Source organism: Sinocyclocheilus anshuiensis, unplaced genomic scaffold, assembly GCF_001515605.1.
Source record: "Sinocyclocheilus anshuiensis isolate Anshui unplaced genomic scaffold, SAMN03320099.WGS_v1.1 scaffold35, whole genome shotgun sequence".
NCBI classification, from domain to species: domain Eukaryota; kingdom Metazoa; phylum Chordata; class Actinopteri; order Cypriniformes; family Cyprinidae; genus Sinocyclocheilus; species Sinocyclocheilus anshuiensis.
In genome coordinates, this window is record NW_015552558.1 from 882,644 (window position 1) to 901,530 (window position 18,887).

At 36.9% G+C, this 18,887-nt stretch overlaps 2 protein-coding genes across 4 annotated transcripts in view; one reads left to right on the plus strand and one right to left on the minus strand.

Annotated features, from left to right (window-relative positions):
• The window catches only part of txndc5 (thioredoxin domain containing 5), a 21,407-nt gene extending 15,407 nt beyond the window's left edge, over positions 1-6,000 (plus strand). The window contains exons 8-10 of the mRNA XM_016455306.1: positions 552-634; positions 4,129-4,258; positions 5,080-6,000. Of these exons, the coding sequence (XP_016310792.1) occupies positions 552-634; positions 4,129-4,258; positions 5,080-5,202 (336 nt within the window). The 3' untranslated portion in view covers positions 5,203-6,000. The remainder of the gene's footprint in view (positions 1-551; positions 635-4,128; positions 4,259-5,079) is intronic.
• A 341-nt stretch (positions 6,001-6,341) lies between these two features.
• The window catches only part of bmp6 (bone morphogenetic protein 6), a 44,371-nt gene continuing 31,825 nt past the window's right edge, over positions 6,342-18,887 (minus strand). For 2 of the 3 annotated variants that reach the window (XM_016455305.1, XM_016455303.1), the window contains 3 exons: positions 8,828-8,907; positions 8,542-8,652; positions 6,342-8,436 (listed from right to left, as the gene is read on the minus strand). In XM_016455305.1, coding sequence (XP_016310791.1) covers positions 8,287-8,436; positions 8,542-8,652; positions 8,828-8,907 — 341 coding nt within the window. In that variant the 3' untranslated portion in view covers positions 6,342-8,286. The remainder of the gene's footprint in view (positions 8,437-8,541; positions 8,653-8,827; positions 8,908-18,887) is intronic. The other variant, XM_016455304.1, reaches the window with a different exon arrangement.

Consider the following 18,887-nt stretch of genomic DNA (forward strand, 5'->3'; position numbering starts at 1 on the left):
GTGTAGTTTGATGACGCTGTGACTGAGTGTGGAATCATGGGAGTTGTGGTCTTCATCCCCACAGCCGATGCAATCCAACGGGACTCGGGCAGAAATCATGATCATGGATGAGCTAATGATTTATTAACGTCGTAGTATGAAGCAGAGTGAGGAGGAAAGCTGTCGAAGCAAAACGAGGCCACTGAACGAGCGCGAGACACCGCTCGAAAGCAGCGGAGCTTTTATTATGCCACAGTCGCCCGCTTCCGCTCCTTCCGGAAAGCAGCGGAAGTAAGCAGCGCTGTTTTATCATACTAGATACATTTGAACTTTCTGTTATAATGCTACTCTGTGCGGTCGTCACCTGTCTAATAAAATGCATAGCATATTAAAGCGTTTGGGATAATGTAAGTACACAAGTCAGCAAAATATATAAAACTGTTCTAGTGGTTTTTGGATATTTTAATACAAAAATCTTACATATTGTGCCTTTAACAAGAAATATGATATAAAAGTTAAAATGCGAACAAAATGTGCTGCCACTAATTATTTTTTCTTTTTGTTTCTCTCAGTCTAATGTTCTGGTATTGACTGAGAGCAACTTTGATGAGACTGTTGCCAAAGGACTCTCCTTCATCAAGTTCTATGCTCCATGGTAAGCGTTAGTGGGGTTTCATTTCACATTTTTGATGGTACTTTATCAATAATCTAGTGGCAGGTGGGGCTGAGTTTTTCATCTAATATTTGTATTGCAGCTTTATTTCAGATGTTTTTAGATAATAACCCTGAGCAGCATTGACATTGTAGTGATTTGAATGCCCTTTTTATTTGTTCAAAAAGTCTCCTAAAGTCTTTCAGTATTTTTGAGGATGTGATGCCTTTGGTTTAAACTCAATTACCAATCATGGCAATAGAGTTTAGAAGTGATTCATTTCCACAAATCCATTTTAGTACTATATTTATACAACGTTTTGTAGTATGAACCAGAATTTCAAAAACACTACAGTTAGGCTATTTCTTTTTGCCAATAAAAGTGGTTCTAAAAGAAGCCAAAGCAGGATCGAGTAGAGTGATACTAAAGGTGAAAAATCTGGCGCTGTTACAGAAAAATCCGATTTCTTGGGATGCCATTTGTCAAGTAAAATTAGAGGACCGAAGCTAAATGTTATATATTGGGATGAATGAATACTTTGCTAAAAATGGATTCTTGGTGTTTCTAAGTGTTTTTGTTTTCCCGTTAAATATGTAAATGAGCTATATTGTCTCAAGGTCTTGAGACTTGTTTTCAGAGAATATATTTTTGATTATACCATAGTCTGTCTGAAAATGTTCTGATTGGCTTTAAGCTGTTGAATGTTGAATGCAGTTGCAAAATGCAGTTTATTTTTGTATTATTTTTATTATTGAACAGCTTAGTTTTAAAACTGCACAATTGCTGTTTTCAAATATTGGTTAAAATATTCAAATTTCAAATATTGTCAGAAAGCTGAACTATATTGAGACGTTTTTGTAAAAGGGTTAATTATTATTTTTTTTTTTTTAAAGAATGTTTTATAATATTTCCTGATATGTGCTTGTCTTTTTTTCCCACAATAAAAAGTATCATGATATAGATAACATGGTTTTCACACTACTAATATGAACAGTGTGAAGTTATTCGTTTAGTCACTGGCTTGATTCACTAATGCATAAATGGCAGTAAACCACTTTGCGACAAAGAACGTCTGTACATGAGCCCTGACATATTACACCGATCACAGGTCATGATGGTCATGAAATGCAGTTTCAGATTTTTATATTATGTTTCTCAAAGTTTGTTTATAACATTTGCAAAAAGTTATTTTTTTGCACCAAAAAGCCTAATGTAACTTTGACGACAGACTAACCTAACAACAGAACACATCTCATTGCATACGACGATGACGCATTTGGATTTCAAATCCAGGTGTTTCAGAAGGGTAGAAAATGATAATTTATATTTTAAACTGAGGAGTTAGTTTTGATAATTGTTTTTATTGTAGAGTAATCTCTTCTATGTGTAATTATCACAAACATTTTGATTCTCCAACTCCATTTAATGACCCTTTCAAGCTATATTGCTAAGCCCTGCCCAGTGACGGACACGTGTGTTTGTGTGTATATTACGCCCCATTCACACGGGGCGTCAGCGTTAACACTTGACGGAGAGCGTTTCTGAAGCTTGGTGCTGACGACCGTCATAGTGACAACAGCCAATCACATTAGTCTTCTGGTGTTGCATGAACGCGATTGGCTAGTGTCTGCGCTAGGGTATTTGCATAAGGTGATCTGATTGGCTGACGCCTGCGTTGGCGCTTGAAAAGTTGAAAAGTTTTCAACTTCTGCCGCGAGCAACGGACCCAACGCGACGGACACACAATTAATTTCGCCAATGCTTGACGTCACTCCATTCAAAGTAAACGAGAGGTGTTGACTCTGACGCCCCGTGGTTCGCGGAAAAAAATCGAACCATACGGTTCTCCACACACGGTTCGGTACGCGCTAGGACCGCGGTTCAACTTAAATCTGACAACGCATCTGTAATATGGTTTGCTATAAATAACATGTAAAACAAACAGGCTAAAGTAGGTTTCTGTTGATGGATGCGCATTCTGGCTTTCCAGTACATTACAACAAGTACGCGCTAGGACCGCGGTTCAGCTTAAATCTGACAACGAATCTGTAATATGGTTTGCTATAAATAATAAAACGTAAAACAAACAGGTTTCAGCTAATATACGTTTCTGTTGGTGGATGCGCATTCTGGCTTCCCAATACATTACAACAACAGCGACCAGGTCCAAAACATGGACGAACCATTCGCTCGTTCAATGCCGTATGCTGGAATATGAGCATTTATTCTGTTAACACCCGGGTGCTGATGGCGCGCGCACACAGGTGAGACCTGAACAGCACACGTTGATATCTGTGTTTAAAGGGGTCATATGATGCTATTTTAAAGATCATTATTTTGTGTATTTGGTGTAACAGAATATGTTGACATGCTTTAATGTTCAAAAAACACATTATTTTTCAAATACTGTACATTATTGTAGGTCCTCTATGCCCCACCTCTCTCAAACACATTGTTTTCAACAAAGCCCCTTCCTTTGACTAGCGCAGTCTGCTCTGATTGGCCAGCTGACCTAGTGCATTATGATTGGCCGAACACCACAAGCACGCGTCGGAAATGTAACGCCCCTTACCATAATCGCGAGCGTCAGCTTTCAAAGTAAATATCAAGACAGTTAATAATTTTGTTAGTTTTATCATCAGTTCAAGCCCGAAAGGGCAACAGAGTCACAAGCTTTGCCAGTTTAAACATTTAAGATCCAGAGGACTCGAGCTCGCGCGCGCAGTGAGAAGATTTGTGCGTGCGCTCATCCTAAGCGTGCAAACCGCACCTCAGAACGCGTGCAAATATTAAGCTTTCTTTAAAGTATTGTTTAAATGGACAAATTCACACAAATTATTTCAAAATGCCCGTCTTGGTAAGTATCCTATAGCAGACATAGCCGGCTGAACGTACTGTATCAGTGCACTGGATCAGTGCATTCTCTTAAAGTGACAGCACTTTCTTAATATTAATCAAACAGCAACAACAAAGAAATCACTCACTGCTCTTGATTGAATAGCTTTTGTAACTTTAATAAAGATTAATCTTTAATTTATACAGTCAAATATGCAATGCTGTTTTGCATTTCATTACTTTATTCAATTTCTCTACCTGAAAACTAATGTTAGACCTACCTAAAAAAAAATGAAAATTATTTTATTTGTATCTTTACTCTATTGTATTTATTTGTGCTGTTGCTTGTAGTTAGATAGATTATTCTTATTTTCTTTATTTTTATTTGACAGTATAGTTTTTGCCTAAACATAGCACATACCGAACCGTACCGAAACCGTGACTCTAAAACCGTGACACAAACCGAACCGTGAGTAAGTTGGACTGTTCCATCCCTAGTGTATATCACATGCATGCACAGAGTGTACTCCCCTCCCCTATCTGTTCCTCTTATCATCTTAATGTTTCCTTAGTGGCTAATCAAAAGACCCGCCATTCCCTGATTGGCTGAGCTTATCCTCTGTCGTTCAGCGACTCACGCAATATGTGTTCGTGTATTTAAGGTGTGGTCACTGCAAAAACCTGGCCCCTACCTGGGAGGATCTATCTAAAAAGGAGTTTCCTGGTCTGACTGATGTGAAGATTGCTAAAGTGGACTGCACCGTGGAGAGAACGCTCTGCAACAGATACTCTGTGAGTGCAGCTCATTTAGCCTGGATCTGAGTCACATTTTTATTCCCTGATGGGTGGCAGCGAGAGTAACAAGTCTTGTGGATTGTGGATGTTTGAGCAATGGGGTCAACATAACTTCATATTACTGGCAGAGAGTCGTTTTTTTTAATTATTTATTTTTTAAGCTTGTTCCAAAAACTTGTGTGCTGCCTTTCTGTCTACTATGAATGGAAAATGTAACAAATGTTTCTATATAGGTTTCAGTTTCATTCCATCTAATGATTATAGTTACAAATCCTTCCATTAATGATTTTTTTTTACTTTTGATAAAGCGAAGTCCTTTTTTTCTTTTTTATTAAGTGCATACACAATAAAAAGTGCCAGTTTTTATTTGTATTAGTTTTAATATTTAGATCTGATATTTTAGCAACTTTTTACCTTGGAAGCTGAAATTGCGTTCAATTATAAACAAACAAACCGAACCTCATAACTAGACTGATTTGGAGCGCTCTCCGCATGGTGTGACTCAATGTGACCAACTACTTCCATCGACATTTTGAAGTGTGTATACCTATGCACACTTTTCTATCCCTGAGTTGTGAGTGGCAGTAAATAACAAAACTGAAGCAGGTCACATGACAAAGCCAACATGGTGGATCTAGTACATCCAGATTTTGTTTATGCAACATACATTCATGCTATATCGAACATACTTTTTTTCTTTCCCAAATTTGTTCCAAATCAAATAGCTACTCTGAAAGGATCCAGTTTGGCTTGGCTTCGTGTTTAATTACTACACACAATTTAAATGTATGTAAATATTTGGTCATTGTTTTCTATAGGTGCGTGGATACCCAACTCTCCTGATGTTCCGGGCGGGGCAACAGGGGGAGGAGCATAATGGAGGGCGGGACTTAGAGAGCTTGCACAATTTTGTTATGAAGCAAGCGAGAGATGAGCTGTAACTCCTCCCTCATTTTCCATCTCGCAACACATCCTCCACAAAGCAACACTATCTACATTTACCATACTGTCAAATGGACTGCTTTTTCTTCATTTCTGTCCCTCACCTGCTAAAGTGAGCACAGTCTTTTCCACATGATAAAATGTGAATGTACACGATTTCATCTCTGATCAGTTGATGAGATTATTAGCGATTACAACCACAGACTTTTGATTTTACCCTTTCTCCATTAAAATAACAGCAGTATGATTTAAACAATGACACTGTTAAGATCATTACATCATTTAAGGTGCGTATTTTGTCAGTTATATTTGAGGAAATTCAGCTTAGTTTGCTATCAGCTAAGAAAATATGACCTCAGGGAGACCATGTACCATTTAAAGAAAACAATGACATGCACCTGCTGTGATTTCTGTTTTTTTTTGTTTTTTTTTCTCCATTCAGTGTAAAATACTATATGATACACACTTGCAAACAGCACTTTGACCATGTACTTAATTATCAAACCAGGCCAGTCTTAACAAGTTTGATGGCCAGCAAACCACATTAGGCTGGTTTAACATCTTTGGTTAATTTGTCATATAAAGCTTCTTAATATTCGTATAGGCATATGAATGGGGTAAATACATTTAGACATATCCCCAATATTGCCATTATGTAATACTTTTTTGTAATTTCTCAACACTCAGCAAAGTAAGACAATGCAAAATAGATAATTTTTTGCTGTATAATGACGGTTTATGGAAATATGGTTTACTTACAGTAGAGGCTGTGAAAGGTTGAAGCGTTTATGGTACAGTTTGTTTTTGTTTTTTTTTGTCTTGGATTATTCTTCAGATGTGGCTTTTTTATTTTTCCCCATGTCATTTTTCCTTTGATTAGGTTTGTCTTTTAGACTCTCTGTTTGAGACTCACTCTTTTTTTCCCCCTGTAATTCAGTCTTGATGGCTTTCACATGCAATCAACCACTTTTAATATTATTAGTGAACTGCTTAAAACACTTTGTGATGGTGAAATTCAGAATGCTGACAGACTTGTATGTGTTCTCTGATGCTCTCCAGTGGTTTCATTGATTTAAACAAATGTAATTTACATTTTTCCTTTCAAATATTCCCACACCGAGATGTTTATTTTTCTCTCTTACTGGATCTGAAAGAGAAGGAAGGGAAAAGCAATCAGAGAAACCGCATATATTCAGTGAAGTCTTTATGGGAGGCACATGGTCAAGGCCGAACTTACTGAAAAATGCAGTATTTTTGTCCTGTGTGAGAGGGGTACACACACTGCCTGGGGGTTTTTGTACAAAAAAAAAGGCATGTTGTGACAAATTTCATAATAAAATGTCTTTTTCCAAAAATAGCAGTTTTTAATTTTTCCTTTACTCTTGTTATAGGATCTCTGTGCTATAGGATTCATAAAAAGAACAATAAATAAACTGTAAAATGTACAAGTATTTACACACAAGCATCCAAATACGGTTGAGACGTAAACAGCAGTTTATGGGAGGTATGTGATATAACTAGGAATAGGAGTTGGAAAAAAATTGACAATATTTGGAAAATTGTTATACTTTTTACTACCCTCAAATTCAATTCTTGTGGCAGATTTTGAGTACAGATAAGCCTACTGGCAACCAACAGTACAACCCAATACCATAGTGATGTGGCCACTGTCAATGTGAACCAAGCAGTCGAGGTTTGGCTGGCAGGCATGGTCCTGTTGGCTTATTGGAGTCCTGTGCCAGTGAGATGAATGGAAATGCAAACAGTATTAAAATGTGACTAAACGTAACTGAATTATTTGGTTTCAGTATTGGTATAAAAATTGAAGCAATTATCGATTCCCAAATTACAAAGGGCAAATACAAAATATATTGCTACAATGCTGATAATAGACCTATGTTGCCTGTCCAGCAAGAGTTTTGTACCATTCAATGGCTCACAGTGGAAAAAAAAGGATGGACAGCTGCATTTAAAAAAATGTTTGACAATAAATAGACATGAGATGGTGGAAAATCTACAGCCCATGTGAGTACGATGGCACAGAATACAAATTAAATTATTTGTAGGTCCTCGTGTATTATGGGAAGTTTTGGATGTAAGCCATCCGAGGTGCAGGTGTTGCAGGGAAATTATAGATCTGTGGTGTCGGACGGCATCAAATTACAGTTCCGTCCTTGGAACGGCAGCATAATGGTTCCGTTCTTTGAGTTCTGTTGAAGTGTGTAACCACTTGCTCTGACTCACAGATGCAAACCACAGGTAGTGCAGAGCAAATATTGAGAAACTTAAAATAATTCGATTTTTTTAGACCTAAAATAGAGTCCTGTGGGTTCAAGTGACTTCATCAAAAATACACAAAGCAGTAGAAAGTTTCCTGTTCTGATTTCTGTGCTTTGGGACAGCACAGAAGTCATTTATAAGTCATTTATAAGTTTCCGATCTTAAAGAGGTCATATCATGAGGAATCAAAGTTTCTTTTGAAATAAAAAAAGCTACAGTAACTTTCAGAACTCAAACTGTCTATTTATATTGGGGAGGAAGTTCCTGAAAGTTGCAAAAAAAAAAGATTTGTTCTGAACTTCTGGAACTTTCAAACATTAGAAAGATACAAAGTCTAGTCCTAAAGGCACAGCAAAAAAAAAAAAAAGTATCCCATTTAATTCCAAGGATCAGAATGTGGGTGGGGAAAAAAGTCATAAAGAACTGATTTGACTGTTTTGTAAAGCAAGTAGACCTTACTTAGAAAATGAAGTGATAGTGTTATGATGCGACCCCTTTAAATATTACAGACTGCATTTTAGTTCATAATTTACATTTTCTTTTGTTTTAGACTTAAGGCATCAAGTTCATTTTCTGTTTATAGATTCACATGAACATCCTCTTGGAGGTTTGTAGGATCCAAAATGTCACGAGAAATGGCCATGTGTATAAAAATGAGAAGCAGCAAACTTGGATCTACCGTCGAGACATTTTCTCTCATATTTGTTTTCATAATGCTTGCTTTTCGCATCTGCCTTTATTTCGTTTTGTCAGTCCTGTCTCTGCGGTGCAGCGGTCGGGCAGGGCGACACGTGTCCCTTGTGTCAGTGGCAGCCGCATGCGCGCACCACCATGTTCTTGTATTTTTTCAGAATGACGTTGGAGTTGTCGTCGTAGTAGAGCACGGAGATTGCATGCAGTTTGGTGGGAGCGCAGCATGGTTTTGGAACGTTCTCTGGATTCATGAGATGGACCTGAAAAGTGGAGCAAGATATTATTTTACACTCACTACTGTGAAATAAACTTTAACAATACTATTTCTGTTAGGTCTGGTATTTATTTTATAAAGCAGGACTCACCAGTGTCTGTACTATAGCATGATTAGTAGCATTCATATGGGCGTTTAGGGGAAAAGAGCATTCTCCATCACAGTAGTTTGCTGCATAGCCCTCAGGTGCAATAATCCAGTCCTGACAAACACATATTTAAATCAAAAGGGATGCTCACACTAAAAATAATTTTAAAGTAGATGAAACACTCATTCGGGATAATTATTAATAATTTGTTTTATAACCAAATGACCACTGAAGGCTGATCCAGTTTGAGATTTGGAATACCGATTATGCGAATGTTCTTCATCTTTACCTGCCAGCCCAGTTCTCTGAAGCTGACGTACAGTTCATGCTTTCTGCAGGCGGTCTTCTGATCACTGCTGTTGTAATCTGCTATATACAGAGAAGAGAGACATTAATGGCTGCTAGGTCACAGTATAACATACACTTTTATTTTTTATTTTATTTTATACTTTCATAGTCAATTTGTCTTAAAGTGATCCCTTGTGAAAAAGAAGTGTGCTTAATTGTATTGACTTCAAATGTTAAAGGCATATAAAAAAATGCACTTGCAGATAATATAATATAATAATAAAATAAATACACATTTAAAACATGTACTTTGTAATAATGTTACTGTATATATTAAGTTAAATATTGGACTTTACAGTACGTTTTAAATAATGTTTTGATAGTCTTTTGTTGCACTTTAAAGAAGTACACTTGTTTTGATGCGTTGACTAACATACTAAAGTACAGGTAAAGTACTTGATTATAATTTTAACTGTAACTGAGTTATTTGATATTACAGTTAAATATTTTAAATATTTAAATGACAACTTAATTAAAATATGAAGTAGAAAATACATGACATACAAGTATATTTTAATTTACACTTTGTTCAAAGACAATAGACAAAATTACATTATGAAATTACATCTAAAGTTGTACCTACTTAAGTGGGTCAAAAAGCACTCTTACGTTCAGCTAATTGCATTTAATATACATTTTAAACTATAATACATTTTAATTTAATTGAAATTAACTTGCAATTACGTGTCTGAAAACAGTACACTGCAGTATATTTGTTTAAAGTATATTATTTCCATAATAAGTACTCTTTACAAAAGAACCCAAATTGCAGAATGGCAGCCTCACTTTTTACCTTCATTGCATACAATGAAAATGAATAGTGACTGAGGTTATATTTTTAGCCTTACATTGTATTTGTGCTACATGTAAGAAAGTCAGCCATACAGATACAGAAGGCATTTCTTGACAATCAGTTTAAAAGTATTTGGTGCACTTTTAACCATAGGGTGCCTTAAAATTCCATAATGCAAAGTTTGTCTTAATGCAAGCCTGATAATCCTGTCAATGTCACAACACATTTGCTGTGCAACATAATGTGCCCGATACAAGTCACTGTCAACAACATTTACAGTTTGTTTCAATTATCTGTGCCGCCCCACCCTTGTGTCCTGTTAGCTGCATGTCAGCAGCAGGTAGGTTTGGGTTTTCAGAAGGGGAAGGTCATCTCTGGCACTGACTCTTGCTCTGAATTCAAACTCTGACACATTCTTTCCACTGGTGTGCTCGTGCACTTTTTTTTTTTTTTTTTTGTTGCTAAGTGCGGTGGAGTGGGAGAGGAGAGAGAAAGCTATGATATCAGTTCAGGCCAGCTGCAATCCCTTCCTGTTTTTTTTTAGTTCCCGTCCCAAAGAGCAGCACTTTGCCCATCCATAGATCTTACTGACCAAAACAGTAGCAAGACATGCCATTCAAGACGAGCAGTTAGAAGAGGTGCCACCTCTATAGCATTCGATCAAACTTACCCCCCAATCCCATATACACCACACTTTTGCCTTTTCTGAGAACGTACTTGCTGTTACACTGTTTGTTTTCTTTTTAAACAAGCTGCTGAAGCCTCCCTAATGAAACCATACTGTAATTCATTACTGTTATGACATTATGATGTAAGTAAATTTAATTTACTGCTCTTGTAAAACAAATTAAAATATGTTGATTCAACATGACAATGAAAATCTGTCATTCAATACAGCTAAGAAAAGCAACTGATAAATACACCTGTTAGAATAAATGTTTAACGCTTTAATTGTGTATTTAGTAATGTACAGATGTGTGACACAACCCCCCACCCCCCGCTTACAGCACAAAAAAGTTGTTCCCCTAAGTTTGTACAATGAGCTCACATTTGCAGGAAACACATTGTAGTACATTAGATGGAAACCGCTCTAGGGGGGTGTCTAAATTACACTAGCTTATGACAGGGGTACCCCAGGGCTCGATACTTGGCCCCCTTCTCAATATACACAGTAAATGTAACTTAGCCAGCCTGGCAATTCCACGAAATATCACAGTCCATCTGGGCTCAATAACACTAGCAACATCCAAGTCAGTCAGGAACATTGTGGTAGAGTTTAATGAAGAGCTTAACATTACCCACTACATTGCTATGACTGCCTAGCCAGGCAGATCTGCATTCTTCAATGTCACCAAGATCAGATCTTTCCCCTTGTTTAAACCCATTGCCATTTCAAGACTGGACTACTGCAGTGCCTTATTAGGCAACCTTCCAGCTAGCACAATTAATTCAAATTATCTAGAATCCAGACCAGTGGTACCATCACAACTGGGCACTTTTCCAAAGCATTCACACCCACTTGTTGGTGAAATGATCTTCGACACTCCACCCGAGCAGCTGAATCCCTCACAATAAGACCCAGCACTTCCCTGAGCACTTGAAATGCAACCATCTAAATTGCAGAACCCCCTGACCCTCTCAACACTTACTGAACCCTCAAAGAATATTGTTCCTCTGTTGTCACCACACTATATCTTTAGTTATAGGTTGCTTTGAATAAAATGATCTGGTAAATAAGTAGAGTAAATTAATAAGAACCAAACCCAGCTACTTATGATTAAACTAGACATTCTACAGATGCAAATTAATTATAACATTTACACAAAGTCTTTTTTGTGTCAAATGATACTTGATAATGCAGAAAAACAATTATTTAATTAAAGCAGTGGTTCTCGATATTTAGATAGAACTAAGTTTGCATTGCATATTTCCTGTGTTTAAATATAATTTGATTATCTTTGAAATAAGTGAGCTTTTTCAATATAATTGCAAAAAACTTTCAAATTAAGGCACATTAAACACATTTACAAAAGGGACAAATGTCATAAAATGGGGAAAACCTATATTCAGCTAAAAAAAACTTTCCTTAAACATCATCTATGAGTAATGTAGAGTAGAAATTAAGGTTGTAACCGAAACCACATGGTGAGTGTGTAGGCAAATCTCTGAGGTCATTCTAAATACTCAACAATCATCCAGTGCGAAGGTGCTTCCCACTTTCTCCTTTATGAAGAAGGTTTGTTCAGTCCACTGTTGATGCAACTGGTTGGCAAAAGCTTCCTGGTCCTAAAGCTGTCATTTTCTTTGACCAGTAAATTTTCATGTTTGCACCACAGCCAAGCAAAGTTTTATTAAACAATGGAAGAGAAGGGCAACCCTTTTGAAAGCAGTCATAATTTCTAATGATGCTAATGGTAAATACTGTTGTAAATACAAGTAACTATTGTAGTTTACAGTAATCTTCATGGCTGAAAGAGTTAAATATATTCCGTATTGACTGCAGATTATTTTAAATAATTTATCTTCAAACTATAGGTACTGGGTTTGAAGCTTGGAATATAGTGTGAAATCTCTGGCCTTTTTTAGCCCCCAAAGTAAGACCCCTTCTTGTATTTCTCTCACTCTGTCTGGCAGGACTAGGGTAAATATTTACTGAGATAAATCCGCCAGCAGGAGTGGCCCCCGAGCTCTCCCGAGTGGCCTTTTAGTCAGTCCCCCAGGGGTCTCCTTCCTCTCTGATCCCGAGAAGTGAACCTGTCTTACACAGACCCCCAACTGCGACATTTATAGTCAAGAATGTTCTACACCTAACCACAGGCCTGAGAATGAGGCCAAACTACAACCCAAGAATGGCAGATTTTGACACACTAGTTTCACACACACATACATATGGGAAGTTGACATCCTGTGGTGTGACATGCTATACTCCATCTATTTTAAACAGAATTTCATACTAAGAATATTGCACTTTTTAAAGTTGTTTGTCCATCTACTTAAACGGGTTGATCTCTTGAAACCTTAAAGGGGTCATAGGATGCCCATTTTCCAGAAGTTGATATGATTCTGTAGGGTCTTAATGAAAAGTCTGTAACATAGTTTGGTTAATATTTCTCAATGGTAGTGTAAAAACAACTTTTTTTTACCCTGTCAAAAACAGCTCTTTTCAGATCAAGCCGTTTTTGTAGCATTTCCCTTTAAATGAGCTCTGCTGCCCCCGCCCCTCTCTTCCGAGCTGCTCTCAGAGAGACTGTTTACTTTAGACGCATTCATCGTGAAACTTGCTAATTAGCACATTATTAGGAACGGCAATTTGCAAATATTCATTACAAAACATTATACTCACTTCTTCTGTAGATGAGGCTGGATCACGAATGATTCGCACGAACATAGACGCATTTATGTAGATCGGGGCGCATTCCCTTCAGAAACAATGTAATCCACTGGATTTTTATCATTATAGGGTGGTTGTGTACACACACTGCCAACACACATTTCAGTTCAAACAACTTGTAAAAGTGCATGTAGCATCCTATGACCCCTTTAAGAACATGTCTGGGCTATATATTAAGATATATTTTGCTATAAAAACAAAGTCATTTTTAGGATCAATACTTACTACCAATAATATTATGTCATAGTTTCTATTTTGTCTGGACTGCATTCATCACTGAAAAGTATGAGAACTATAAACAAACACTGGATTTATAATACTAATGGGTGTTAGTGTTTTATTGATTGTTTGTTTGCACATTTGAATGATCTTAAAACAGGCCTCATCTTTAAGCACAATATAATTTCTTGACTTGAAACCGTTTTTGTGAGATTCACCCAAATATGATGCATCTGTGTATTCAACATACATGAGAAAAAAACATTCACAGATAAACACACTGCATTCACATACACCAGTTTTGTTTACCTCCACCTTTTCTTTATTTACTGCCACTATTTACAGTCAAGGGCTCTTAAGGAGTAAAGCAGATATTTAGTGTGGAGTTTCATTGAGTGTAAAGGCCAGATTTGTGGTACCCCATAAAGCACTTCTCTTCCTGCCTGTAAAATTTAATGCCACACTGTTACTGCTGTGAGTGGGTCCTGTGGGCCTCTGGCCTTCGAATGAAGACTGCTGCCTGCTTATCATATGTAGGAATGGCTATTATAAGTCATTTAAAGTTATAGTTCACCCAAAGATGATATTTCTGTCATTTACTAACCTTCAAGTTGTTCCAAACCTTTAAGAATTTATTTCAGCCGTAGAATAGAAAAGAAGATATTTTGAAGAGTGTTGGTAACCAAACAGTAGGTGGTAGCCACTGATTTTCATAGTATGAAAAAAATAAATAAATAAAATACTATGGAAGTCAATGCTTTTCAACAATAAAGAAACCATCACATTTGGAACCAGATTAAATGATGACAGAATTTAAATTTTTTAGGTGAACTATCCCTTTAAAGATTTGATTCTACTTAACAATTCTGATTCATTAACAGGTCATTTAATAATTATTTTTTTCCTAAAATAATTATAAAAGAATTAACCAATAATTAGTCCTAACTACACACTAAATAAGATTTACTAATTAAAGGAAGATGATGAATTAGTCAGTCCCTCCAGGATTTCGCGGGACCTTTTTCTGATTTTTGCGGCCTAAAATTACTGATTTTGCTGCTGCTTTTCTCAAAATTTGCGGTGATATTTGCGGCATTTCTTATTGTTTTGCAGTGAAAATATACCACAGACAACATTCTTCTAACATTGTTATGACTTTTCTGACTTCAAGAACCATTGTAGGGCTCCAGACTAACATTTGAGGACACCAGCACCGTTGCCGTTAAGTGCTGTTAAGTTCCATAGAATGTGGCACCAGCACCTGACACTAAAGCACTCACCCTTTCGCACATGTACATCTCGGAGATGTCTATTTGATGTAGAGTGTTTGCTCATCTGCAATACATCTCTAAGACGTTTCCTGTCAGATGTCAAATAGACATTTATTAGAATGCATGTAAAACTGCTTCTGAGACGTTTCTCAGATTACACAGCAGATGTTTCCCAGATCTTTAGCAGACGTCTTACAGATGTACTTGTGCTGTCTGGGTAGTTGAGATGCAGATAAAATTAACTTTTATTACTGTCATTCATAATGTCTAAATATAATTTAATAAATACAAAAAATATATATATTAGGGAGTGGAAATGGCTAATAAGCCTATAAGTACTTCTTTGCTTTCCTACATTATGAAACTTGTAGTTTTATAAATGGGGGCAACCTATGAAGGATGAACAAATAATGTCATCACAAAAAAAATAACTTTCAATTTTGGTAATACTTAAAGCTTTGAAGTGCTGGGAAAAGTTGTGTGAAGCATTTAAAAACACTTGAAAACATTAGACCATTTCTGCCACAAGTTGTTCCTGTAGTTTTACTATGTTAAATCCATGGTGAATGGTGGTGATTTGTGCTTATTGAACAGTCAGTGACATTTGTTCTGATATCTGTAGCTTTAGCAGAATTCTGCGCCGAATTTGAATGCTTCTCACAAGATTTCACAGAGATGTTACTGATTCTGCAGTGAATTCGACTGCTTTCTTCACTGTATCTCCCAGAGCTGTGTATAACGGTGTCGCTTGATCGAGATCAGATAAACTGAGCAGATAAACGGTCTGCGCTGCGTAGCCCAAACGAGTAACGCGGATTCGTTCCGCTTTCGGTTCGTTTATCCGATGTAGCTCTTGTAAATCGGTCATGATGAGAATGCAAGGCTGTTCATTCCATTTTTTTAACCTTTATTTGACTGAATGTGCGTTGCGATGACGTCACAGGATGCGTCTGGGCCCAAAATCTGCGGCAATTACAAAAATTTGGGAGCTCTTGCGAAAATTGCGGAGTTTGCTTGATTTTGTGACAAATTCAGCGATCACAGAATCCTGGAGGGACTGATTAGTTTCTAATACATGTAACACAAGTCATGAGATGCAGCACAGAAATCACATATTGAATCATATACAATATTGTAGTAGCTACATTGGTCCGCATCAGTGAAAGAACACAGATGTTAAAGAACCGTTAACAGAAATAGTTATATTAGCTTTATGAGCTGTTTAATTTGACAGTTACAGCCAAAAACTGTTACAATCACGTGCCAAGGTACACATGTGGTTTCTTGACCAAAAGACAAAAACATGGTAACTGCAACGAAATCTCAAAAACCCTCTCTCACAAAAAGCTTCTCCTTGGAGCAATTACACAATGACATTCCTGGTGGTGACGGCATGCTGGAGTAATGGACACGGTGTTCCGCATGGAATAACATCCATCCGGGAAAGAGCTGAGGCAGGGAAGCTGTCTCACCCCACTCCCATGATGACATGAAAGAGAATGCGAGTCCTGTCTGCATCCATGTGAAGTTTATCTCTCTTCCTGTCTTTCATCACTGTGGTTATTAAACCTCCATCCCCAGAGCTCGCCGATGTCTAATTACACCAACGGTAAACAAAAGGAGGGTTGAGGGAGGGGGAGATGAAAAACCTCAGCTGGACAGTGCCGTGTTATTATAATTCTTTAAGCGATACTGTTAACGTGGTCAGGCATTTTAGGCCAGCACCTAATAACAGTTTGGAGGTAATTACAGGTCTAGCGCTGGGGCGGCACATACTGAGCTGAGCTAGACGCTTGTTAACTTCCCTCAGGCCAAAGGCCGGCGAGTTCCCCCCGCACCTCTAGCTGAGCATTAGTGCTTAATGTGTTGTTTTGTTTTCACAGATCGCCAAAGCTTAAGAAATAGTGTCAGACCTCTAATCACACGTTAATGCGCTTTGCCTGAATTGGAAGCTCATAGAGACAGAGATAATTTTCAAAGTGTGAATCTCCCAAAACCTTTCAAGAGCATGTCAGGGTCATATTTCAGCCCAGATTCAAAAGAATGAAAAAAAAAGAAGAACCTAAATGTCCCGACAGACAACATATACTTGATAAGGGTATGTTTTTAATTAATACATTTCCACCAATCATCATATCAGTGTTATTTTAGTATTTTTCTAATACTATTTTAGAATTTATTAAGATTTTGAATTAGCTTTTATTTTTTTATTTTAATTTTAGTTTTAGTAATTTTGTCATGAGCTTTTGTCATTTTAAATATGTAGCTTTAATTGATTTTTATTTCAGTTTTAGTTTAATTTTATTTATTTATTTATTACAACTCATTATGGGTTCACTTTTTCACAAATATTATATATATTTTATATAAAATGTATTACATTTTAAATATACCATAATTGTTGTCATAATTAGTTATCATAAACTGTCATGAAAATTGTCAAAATGCAAACTAATGTTAAATAGTATTATTTAAAATGTGTTATTAACTTTTATCTTGACTCTAAAATCGACACATTTTCATGAAATTCATTCCAAAAGTTATTTCATCAGAGCGCTTATAACCTTGTGCACTTGTGTCTCTCAATATGGGTCAAGATGCAGCGCTCACAGGCTGTCTTCTCGAAAGCTTTGATAAGGGTGTTTTTATATTGGAACCATATGCACTCTCAGCACTGCCACAAGGGGATGGCTGTCACAACGGCCTCGCAACTTCCTGCTCCAAATCTAAATATTTACACTCCAGACATCCCAAGTCGTGCCAAGGAGAGGGGTTGATGTTTTGGGTTACATAAAGTCCAATCCTTCAGAACAAATTAAGCAGATTTTCCTCATTAGACTGGACACGTAGTGTGCGAGGTTTAGGAGCTTTGAGTAACTTTAAGCACTACTGTATAAGTGGGTGAATCTGACTTGCATATGGCACTGATGAAAATTATTCTCAGCAGGATATATTACATATGTAGTATGTTTATGCTAATTAGTTTATTGCAGTTAGGAACATATGCTTAATGCATTTTCTTTCACAAACACAAATGATGTTTAAATTGTAGCAGAGAGAAAACTGTTCCTGACTATATATATATATATATATATATATATATATATATATACAGCATGCATTATAAAGTACCTCAGTAGGTTCCAATTCAGATTCATCCAATATTGTGATTGTAAATGAAACTTATGAACTCATAAACTTGTGTTGTTAAAAATACAGTTTTCACCCCCAGGTCCTTCATGTTTCAATGCCTCACATGCATAATTAGCTCTGGATTATGTGGGTATTAGTACTAAGCTTTCAGACCACCCCAAACCAGAGCAATAATGAGAAGCAGAAACTGGATTAAGACCCCGCTGTTCCTAGACTGTTTTTTTTTTTTTTTTAAACTAAAGAGATTATTTATTTAATTTATAGAATCTTTTGCCAATTATACTCAACTGAATATGGGATACTTGGGGCTGATTCAAAGGCTCTACATTTTTATTCATTTTTCATTTTAATTCAATGCACAACATCAGGGCTGGCGCCAAAACCATTATTTATACTAGCTGCATGTGCACTGTATTTTTCTGACTGGAATTTGAAATGAAAATGTATTTTAGTATACATTTTTATTTAATGAAGTTAGCTGAATTTTAGAGTCCTTTCTTTTTCACAAGAGGCCAGAACATTATTCTATTGAACATATAATGTGTGGTTACTTTCAACCTTAGCACTCAAGTGGCTAACTGTGTTTCCTTCAAATGTCTGTGCCATTTAACCAGTGTGTTATTAATCAGCTATAAACTTGACAGTAGCTGAACTGAAAGAGAAAACTGATGAAACTGTAAAGCATGGTGTTTGAATTCATATATGATGTATTTTTGTAGACCAAAACCTAGAAATGAGATAGCATTTTAGCACTTCCAGTTTTGTCATCCTGAATGGGTTTTTGGTTAAAGGGGTCCTATTATGCTCTTTTACAAAGTCTTGATTTTGTTTTGGGGGTGTACTAGAACATGCTCTCATGCTTGGTGGTTCGAAAAACGCATTATTTTTCACATAATTTACATTATTAAAATACCTTTCTCCCCAGCCTGGCACAAACGGCTCGATTAGTTCCAGCTTTGATGAAGGTCCGCCTTCCGAAAAACAAAATGTGTTGTGATTGGTTAGCTGTCCCAGTGCGTTGTGATTGGCGAACAGCTTAGACGGTGTTTCAGTACTGCCACGCCCCTTGCTCCGTCTTTCAACAAAAGCCTTTTGGCGAATCCGGCAGGCAGCCAGGCACTGTACTCCCTCATGTTGTGGAAGCTGTCCTCAGTAAAATGTGCAGCACACAATA